Source organism: Acinonyx jubatus, chromosome B3, assembly GCF_027475565.1.
Source record: "Acinonyx jubatus isolate Ajub_Pintada_27869175 chromosome B3, VMU_Ajub_asm_v1.0, whole genome shotgun sequence".
Taxonomy (NCBI): Eukaryota; Metazoa; Chordata; class Mammalia; order Carnivora; family Felidae; genus Acinonyx; species Acinonyx jubatus.
This window is the reverse complement of record NC_069386.1, coordinates 95,621,033-95,630,766: the sequence shown is the minus strand read 5'-3', so window position 1 is coordinate 95,630,766 and position 9,734 is coordinate 95,621,033. Positions and strand designations below refer to the sequence as shown.

Genomic DNA, 9,734 nt, shown 5'->3' with positions numbered 1-9,734 from the left:
GGCTATAGAGCAGCAAACAGACAACTATCATACTATGTAGAAAGTGTGATGATAGCCAAAGTCAAGGGCACCTTGGAGGTGCATAGGAAAGCCACTAACTCAGGTTTGGGAGAGTCAGGGAAGATTCCTGAGAGAACATACAGTCTAAGCTAGAAGCTGAAGGATGAGCAGAAGTTGTTCAGGCAAACGGAGGGGAAGAGGGAGAGAAGTGTTCCTGGAAGATGGAACATGAGAGGAGAAAGAAAGATGTCCTGTTCATTTTATCCTAACATCAAGAGTTTGATGTGTTTTAACTTGGGAAGTGAAATAATTATTTTTAGAAAGTTTATTCTGATGGCAAGATTGGAGACAAAGAGACCAGTTGGCAGGTCAGGCGCTGCTGGCTAGAGAGGCTGGTGTCCTGAATGAGGCCTCATGGAGATACAGGTGGACAGGTTTGAGAAATACTTAAAAAGTATAACCTGGGGTGCCTGGCTGTCTCAGTTGGTGGAGTATACAACTCTTGATATCAGAGTGAGATCTGTGAGTTCAAGCCCCATGTTGGGTGTAGAGATTACTTAAAAAAAAAAAAAGTAGAACTCAAGGGATTTGGTGGCTGATTGGTTTATGGGTGATGAAGCAGAGGAGGGAGGAAAGGATGCTGCCTAGTTTTCTAGCTTGGTCAGTGGATGAACAGGTAATGAATTCGGGTGGTGAACAAGAGAAGAGGAACAGATTTGAAAGGGATAATGGTGAGTTCACGTGCGGGCATATTGAGTTGGTTTTAAAGCAGAGAGGAATAAGAAATACGGATTTTGGAGTCATCAGCATAGAGTTGTTCACTGAAGTATCAGGACTTTATGAGGTAGCCAGGTGAAGGAGATATGGTTAGCAAGTTGGTGCTGGCTGTGGCAGGAGACCTTGATATCTTAACACGTGGACTTTTCATAAAGGTTCTTGAGGGCAGTTGGCTTCCCCAAGAGCTAGTGACCCAAGAGAAAGCAAGATGGAAATAGCAGTATCTTTTATGACCTGGTTTTGGAAGCTATAACCTGTCCTTTCTACAATATCCTTTTAGTGTTATGGGTCAGTCCTCTTCAGTGTGGGAGGCAAGTATATAAGTTATGAACACCCAGAAGCAAAAATCACTGGGGGGCTATCCACAATCCGAATGGTTGCTTTCATCTGTTTTCCTCCATTGACACTAACAGAATAGGCCAGTTGGCTTTTAGATTGTCCCACATTCTGGATTTGTCTGATTGTCCTCATGGTGTAATTTGGCTTAGTTCCCTCTCTGTATTTCCTTAAGCCAGAAATTAGATCTAGGTTTGATTAAATTTAGCTTAACCTTTTTGGCAAGCATGCTTCATAGGTGACACTGTATATGTCATATTGCATTATAACAATAACAAAACTTCAAAGTAGCCCACTATTAATGATGCTAAGTGTGATACTTGGTTAAAGTGGTAACCTCTAAATGATCCATTGTAAAAGGTAAGTTCTATCCTTTGTATTATTAGCTAGTAACCTGTAGGGTAACACTTTGGGACCGCACAAATATCTGTTCCCTAAAACTCTTATCTGATGTTTTTAACATTTTATATCCCTATTCCCTCCACTTTACTACCCATAGATAACCATTTGTTTTCTGTTTATCTATCTAGTGGTTAAGCAGATACAGTCATCATTATTTGTACATTTCATATTTGTGAATTTACCTAATTGATAAAATTTATTTGTAACTCCTAAATCATACTGGGGGCTTTCACAGTCATTCGAAGACATGCACAGAGCAGTGCAAAATTTTCATTGCCCATCACACACGTTTGTGGCTGAGACTGAACAAGACGACACTTTGGTTTCTTTTTTCATCTCTCACATATAAACAGGTGTCTTTTTCGAGGTATATTTAATGCTACATTTTCTGCATTTTTGTGATTTTTGTTGGTGATTTTGCTGTTTAAAATGGCCTCCAAGCATAGTGCTAAAGTGCTTTCTGGTGTTTCCAGGCACAACATGGCGCCAGAGCGGCTAATACATGTGTTAGATAAGTTTCCTTCAGGCATGAATAATAGTGCTGTTGGTCTTGAGTTCAATGTCAATGCATCAATAATATGTATTAAAAGTGTCTTGAAATGGAAGCATCCATCAAACAAGGTTATGTATCTAACCATTGATGAAAATATGACCAGAGGCTTTATATTCCCTCTGGTAGCAATGATTAACTATTTGCTAATTCAGTGTTGGTGGTGACTTTATGCAACATAACTACCTCAAATAATGAGAATCAGACTGTATGTTTATCTATTTTTATTTCCTCTCCCTTCTTACATAAGAGCTCAATTTTTCTTTGCAATTTTTTTTGCCTTCAGAATATATTTTATTGAAAATATACAGGAAACTGTGCTTAATAACCAGTGTTCTCCAAGATGTTATATTTCCAATTTAATGCACAGTTAAGTGTATTGATTTGGGTGTCCTTTCAATTTTAAGTTTACGTGTTTCCTTTATATTTTTTTAAATATGTAAGACATATAAATGGGTCTACAGTTGAAAGTCTTACCAAAAAGAAAGTCTCATTCTATCCTTATACTCTCCTGTCCTTTACAGTTAACCATTTTTTTCAGTGTCTAGTGTAACATTCAAGAGTTTTAAAATACAAACCCAAGTAAATACATATACATGTATATATTCTTATTTTCTCTCCTTTTACCATACTTAAATTTTTTTTAATGTTTATTTTTGAGAGAGAGAGAGACACACAGAGTGTGAATAGGGGAGAGTCAGAGAGAGAGAAACACAGAATCTGAAACAGGCTCCAGGCTCTGAGCTGTCAGCACAGAGCTCCACGTGAGGCTCAAGCTCACAAACTGTGAGATCATGACCTGAACCAAAGTGGGCCACTTAACGGACTGAGCCACCCGGGCGCCCCTCCTTTACCATACCTTTAAAGAAGTAAATCATGTACGTTGGAAGTCACTGTATATCAGTACTCAGAAATTGTTCTCGTGTTTTATAAGGCTGCGTGTTCACTTATAAGCACTCTATGGTTTTGTTCAACTCACTGAAACAAGTGTTTTTTTTTTTTTAATTTTTTTTTAACGTTTATTTATTTTTGAGACAGAGAGAGACAGAGCATGAACAGGGGAGGGGCAGAGAGAGGGAGACACAGAATCGGAAGCAGGCTCCAGGCTCCGAGCCATCAGCCCAGGGCCCAACGCGGGGCTCAAACTCACGGACCGTGAGATCGTGACCTGAGCTGAAGTCGGCCGCTTAACCGACTGAGCCACCCAGGCGCCCCGAAACAAGTGTTTTTAAAGTGTGGCAAATTCGCTTGCTGGAATCAGACTAAGTTCATATCCTGGCATCACCACTTAGTGAAGGTTTCATCTTGAGGGAAGCATCTCCCATTTTTGCGTCTCAGTTTTCTTATCTGTAAAATAAGGGTGTTGAAAAAATAGCACACAGCTCATTCGGTTTAGGAGCAATACGACAGTTATATACTTCATGCTTATGACATTGCATGGAACAAAGGAAGTTCTCTAATACAAAGCGGGGTGGGTGGCAATGGTGGTGATTTTTGTAGCAGCTTCGAGTGAATGTTGGGGAAAACCCTATAATGTTTCCAGAACCCGTGTGAAGTAGAGAGCAGGAGTACACAGGGCTCCCGGGTCTGGGATGAGCCGGGTGGGAGTCCCGGAAGATGACAGCGATGAGGGCAGCGATGTGACGGTAGGTCAATACCGCGCGTGGCGGAGGGAAGCACACTACCAACCAGACACCAGGAAAGGACGCCTTCTCCTTTCAGTCTCTGGGCAACAAAAGCGTGCGGTGTCGTCTCTTCTTTTAGCCTACAGGGTCACGGGCTGCGACGCGCCAGGCACCCGGGGGCGCCCAGCTCTCGGCTCGGGGGCTGGGGCCCAGGCTGGGCTTGCGGCACCCAAGCCTGGGCAGCGGCCGCGCGGGGGCGGGGCGATCCCGGGAAGGGGCGTGGCAGGGGCGGGCCAGCGGCCGTGGCGCCAAAACGCGAACATGGCGCCTGAGCGGCTGAGGAACCGGGCAGTAACCGCCTTCAAGCTGCGTGGCTTGCTGCTCCGGGGGTGAGTCTCCCTGGGGGCAGTTTACGGGAAGGACCAGGAGGGTCCGGGTCAGGCGACCGCGCCGGGCAGAGGGACGCGCCGCGCGCCGATCGTAGGCTTGGCCTTAAATTACAGAGACCCTTGAAAAAGTCTAGAGTGAAATCGATCTGGCAGGGTCTTACAGGCTTCGAGGACTTCGATTTCCCGACGTTCGCGTGGAATCGAAACGTTACTCCCGGGTGGGACATGGTCTCCTCCTGCAAAGTGCCACAATGAGCCGGAGAAGCGGCTGTGTCGCAGCAGCGGTTTTTTGGCATTGTGACTTGAGCGCCTCTCGGGTTCCGTCTCCCTCCCCTCTCCAACCCCCCCCCCCCCCCCCCCACCACGCGTCCCGCCTAGTCTCTGCCTCCGCTGAATGGGAATGATAGAGCGACTACACGTAGTTACTGAGTCGTCATTGAGCAACCTGGGAAAGCCCACATGCGTGTCTGTAGTTATCAACCTACAGTTTTGAGAAAATTGTGAGCCCTCCCCTTTCTAAATTTTGGATTAGGCATTACTCCTGAGTGACAATTCCTAGAGAGTTAAGAAGTGGCTAAATTTGAAGCATGTTACTAGATCTTTTCCTAGGTCTTCCTCCTCCAACCCCCTTGAACATTTCCTTTGGAACTTCTCGGATAGTCAGGTTTCCTGGCCATAATCATGTTTTCTAGTCCCTACAGAATGCACTCTTGTTAAGATTTTCCTCACTAAATCTGTTTGTTGTTGTTGTTGTCTTTTAGAATACAATGTTTTTTACAGACATATTTAAATACCTGCTGGATAGAATGTACTTTTTTTGTACCAGGCTTTGATCGCTCTTGCTGTATGTGGAAAGTTTTTGGTTTTGGAATAATGAGTTTTATGAAACTTAAAAAAATTTCTTTAATGTTTATTCATTTTTAAGAGAGACAGAGGAAGAGCAGGGGAGGGGCAGAGAGAGAAGGGGACAGAGGATCCGAAGAAGGCTCCACGCGGTATCAGAGAGCCCAGTGTGGGGCTTGAACTCACAAACCGTGGTGAGATCATGACCTGAGACCGAAGTCCAACGCTTAACCTACTGAACCACCCAGGCGCCCCTTATGAGACTTTTTCTTAAATTAATTAATTTTTTTTAAGTGGGCTCTGTATCCAACATGGAGGAACTTCAACTCAAGACCCAAGGATAAGAGTCACATGCGCTACTGACCGAGCCACCCAGACACCTCGACTTTTATGAGACTTTAACTTTGCTTTTGGATTAGTGGTGAACAAGGGCAAGGGTGGAGAGAAAATAATGAATTTTGTTCAGTTCGTCTCTGACATTTTGAAAATATGAGCAATTGATCAATAAACTGTTCTCTTTTCCCTTAGAATTTGACTCCTTAGAATTTATTCCCTTAGAATATTAAGCTGTCATTCATTAATGAATTTAGTCGGAAATACACTGAAATGCTATCTATACAGGATCTGGGCCAGATCTGTATAGCTTTACAGGCTTTAGTCTATCATAAGATCACTGTGCTGGAGCAAGGAGTACGAGAGAGTAAGACACTGTGGAAATTGGGGGATAGATAGTGTATTAGTTATTTATTGCTGTGTGACAAATTACCCCAAAACTTAGAGGTTTAAAACAGCACACACTGGGGCGCCTGGGTGGCTCAGTCGGTTAAGCGTCTGACTTCAGCTTAGGTCACGATCTCGCAGTCCGTGAGTTCGAGCCCTGCGTCAGGCTCTGGGCTGATGGCTCAGAGCCTGGAGCCTGCTTCCGATTCTGTGTCTCCCTCTCTCTCTGCCCCTCCCCCGTTCATGCTCTGTCTCTCTCTGTCTCAAAAATAAACAAACATTAAAAAAAAATTAAAAAAAAATAAAATAAAACAGCACACACTTACTAACTCACGTTTTCTGTGGGTCAGGAATTCAGGTAGGCATAGCTGGGTCCTCAGCTTCAGAGCCACTCAGTCTCTCATCTCAAAGGTCATTTGGGTGAGATTTGCTTCCAAGCTCATTCGGTGGTTGGCAAGATTCAGTTCCTCCAGAACTATTAGACTTGGGGCCTCAGTCCTTGCTGCCTGTTGGCCGAAGGCTACCCTCAGTTCTTTGCCATGTGGTCCTCTCCAGTATAGCAGCTTTCATCAAAGCCAGCAAGAGAGAGTTTTGTGACGTCTTGTTGCTTTAAAATTTTTTCTTTTAAAACTGCAATACAGTAAAATGTTCCATTACTTTTACCATATTCTGTTGTTAGAAGCAAGTTACGAGGTCCAGCCCGTACTCACGGGGAAGGGTTGCACATGGATGTGAATACCAGGAGGCCTGGATTATTAGGGGTTGTCTTAGAAGTCTTTCTACCATGGATATTAAATAATTCAGTTATTTAATTTCAACTTTAAAAAGATCCCAGGAAAGTAGCGCTCTGATAATGTACAACAAGGTAACTACTCTAGAGTTAAAGAAATCCATCATTAAGGAAGTGGTTTGAGCTGACTGTTCAAGATGACTTCACTATGTGAAGAAAAGAGTGGGGAGAAATGACCATTTAAAGTCTCTGAGGCAGGAGAGCACTGAGGGAGCCTAACAAGATTTGGCAGGGGCCAGGTCCTCTATAGGTCTATAGGCTTTGAGCTATCCTAAGAGCTGTCCCAATTCACCCAAAATGTGTGTGACTTTAGGGACTTAGTCATTAAATATCTAATGGATCACCTTCAAATTTGTTTGGCATTCTGCCAAAGGATGGCATGGTTCCAGTTTTCAAGGACCAATTTATCTATCATAAATTGGAGAGGTAATACCCACACATGAAACAATCAATAAGCAACCCAAGATAAAAACAATTAGTGGGGTAACTATAACAATAACATTGATGTGAAGTGTGAAGTTGTGTGCTACAAACACAGAATGGCATGCAATTAGCTAATTGTTTAGACAGTGTTCATTCTGAGCCCTCTTGGCATTTAAATCAGGGATTCATGCAGAATTTTTCTTTTTAAAGTTCAGCTTTATTGAGTTCTTTTGGAGTCATGGGGGGGATTCATGTGATTTCAATATGAACATTGCTTCTATGACTAGTCATATATCATAATTTTTTCTAGTCTAATTTTTAAATTTTAAAATGGAAAACAATGATGAAATTACTAGAATTTAAGCAAATGCATTATCAAGTTAATAAATATATGCTTAAGTGTCTGCTGTGTTCAGGACATTGAAGCAAATGAAGTCTTCCTTAAATCTAAGGAGATAAAAAAAATGTAAGGTGATAAATAGTACAAAGCTAATGTGGTGTATCAGACCTGAGATGTATAGGAATTTTAGCAATTCAGAAGGAAGGGGAGATTGCAGCAGAGAGAGCTGGCCTAGGAAGCCGCCTTTTTTTTTTTTTTTAAGTTTATTTATTTTTGAGAGAGAGAGAAAGAGAGTAGGGGAGGAACAGAAAGACAGGGAGAGAGAGAATCCCAAGCAGGCTCCGTGCTGTCAGCACAGAGCCTGATCTGGGGGTCAGTTTCACAAACTGTGAGATCATGACCTGAGCCAGAATCAAGAGCTGGACCCTTAACCAACTGAGCCAGTCAGGCACCCCAAGCCTAGGAAGCATTCGTAAAAGAAGGATGTGATTTGGGGCTTTAAGAATGGTTTTGTTGGCAGGGGATAGAAGGAAGAATTTGTTCAGAAAGGGCAGGAGAGATGAGCACCGCTTGCAGAGAGGAGTGAGTAGATCTTAATTTCAGTGCTAGATTGATAAGTGCCAGTTTTTGGCATCAAACTTGTACCCTCAATTACCAATGACATGCCTCATCTTTTCTTTCCTTCTCAGTGAAGCTGTTAAGTACCTCACAGAAGCTCTTACACCTATCAGTGAAATAGAACTTGAAGATGTGCTGGAAAAGATCATTGATGCAGTTGAAAAGCAACCCTGTAAGTAACATTTTCTGATAGCTCTTAAATCATTTCTAGAGTTCTATGTCCTCAGTTAGATTTATGGATTTAAGTGGAAGCTGAAGATTCCCTATTAAAATTTTCCTGCGTTATGAGACGCATGCATGGTAGGTGGCACTTCTTCCCAAGGGGTAACCTCTAGTTCTGTTGGAACTCAGGACATTTCCCCCCCAGGCTGTTAAAATTCTTCCCACTCATGGAGCTGTGTCACTGCCAGCTTTCCAGCACTTGACTCCTGATTTTGATCTAGTCCTCATGGTCACTTTTGTCTCTCTGTGTGCTTTCTACTTTGTCTTACTTAGATTCAGTACTCCTAAAAGTTTGGGGGAAACAAAGAGTTGAAGCTGAAGTCGGACGCTTAACCAACTGAGCCACCCAGGCACCCATTCCCCCTTTTAAGAAATGAGCATATAAACAACAATCTATCCATAAGGACGTCTAATCTAATGAAATAATACTTGTAAAGTCCTGAGCATAGTGTCACGTTTTACTAAGGGCTTAATAAGTAGTTGCTGTTATAATTGTTACTATCATGCCTATGGAAACATAGCAATTGTGATAGAAAGTTATACTAATGTAACCTTCTTAATCCTAGGAGTTTACAGAAGTGTTTGCATAACTGAATTTGTTATTAAACAGTATTTAGAAAAGTAAGGCGTTTGACTTGTATTATGATGAACACAAGTGTCTTTGGGTGTAGAAGATTAAGGTTTTTGAGATATGGCTTTTGTTACTGTTCTGAACTAACCCTTTTTTTGTCATAAGAACTAGGTAATGAGAATCTCAGGGTTGGTGTTTGCAGATTATTTTTAAGAAAAAAGCTACCTGTGGAAATAAGTAATTTTTTTGTCTGTTTCTAAAATTTGACTTTAAATTCTCTTTTCAGTGTCATCAAACATGATTGAACGATCTGTAGTGGAAGCAGCAGTCCAGGAATGCAGTCAGTCTGTAGATGAAACTATGTATGTGGATAAAATGAACTCTTCCCCCCTGCTGGAGATGCTATGAATCTTGTTTTAAATTATTTTCTTGGGGAAATAATTAGTGGTCAGCATTTGTACAGTGGTTATTTCTTGGTATTTCTTTTTAACTGATAGTTTGCATTATAAACCTCATTAAATGACTCATCTTTACTATTTTTTCCCTAAGATTTGAGATTAGAGTCTTGTTTATGCCATTACCAACTTTTGCCACTACCCATCTGATCTGACTTTATATTCTGCATGCTACTCCTGGATTGAATTGAATATTTAGACATATACTTTGCTTTTGCTCTTAGGAAAGTGCTACATCCAGAAGAGTTCAGCGACTTATGTTGGGTCACATGGTGAATAGCAAAGAGGGTGGAACCTTAGTTTTTTGATTCTTGCCACTAAGTCATGCTATTGAGCTGATAAATTCATATGTATGGCAGTAATTTTTCTGGGTTTTATTTCCAAGCGTCCATCTTTCCTTTCCTCTTTTGATGTTTATTGAGAGAGAAGGAGAGAGAGAGTGGGGGAGGGGAAGAGAGATGGGGACAGAGTTCCTGAAGTGGGCTCTGTGCTGACAGTAGAGAGTCCGATGAGGGGCTCGAACTCACGAACTTCAAGATCACAACCAGAGCCAAAGTCGGTCGCTTAACTGACTGGACCACAAACGAGCCCGTGCCCTCCCTTTCCTCTTTTGAATATGACTTCTTTCTAGATTCACAGGGTTTAACTGGGAGGAAAACAACTGGGGAAATGG

At 42.1% G+C, this 9,734-nt stretch overlaps 1 protein-coding gene across 3 annotated transcripts in view; it reads left to right on the top strand.

Annotated features, from left to right (window-relative positions):
- Positions 1-3,939: 3,939 nt before the first annotated feature.
- Positions 3,940-9,734, top strand: part of POLE2 (DNA polymerase epsilon 2, accessory subunit) — a 33,614-nt gene continuing 27,819 nt past the window's right edge. For 2 of the 3 annotated variants that reach the window (XM_027065664.2, XM_015083300.3), the window contains exons 1-3: positions 3,940-4,079; positions 7,885-7,985; positions 8,893-8,968. In XM_027065664.2, the coding sequence (XP_026921465.2) occupies positions 4,012-4,079; positions 7,885-7,985; positions 8,893-8,968 (245 nt within the window). In that variant the 5' untranslated portion in view covers positions 3,940-4,011. Of the gene's footprint in view, positions 4,080-4,438; positions 4,580-7,884; positions 7,986-8,892; positions 8,969-9,734 lie in introns of those variants that run through there. The other variant, XM_027065665.2, reaches the window with a different exon arrangement.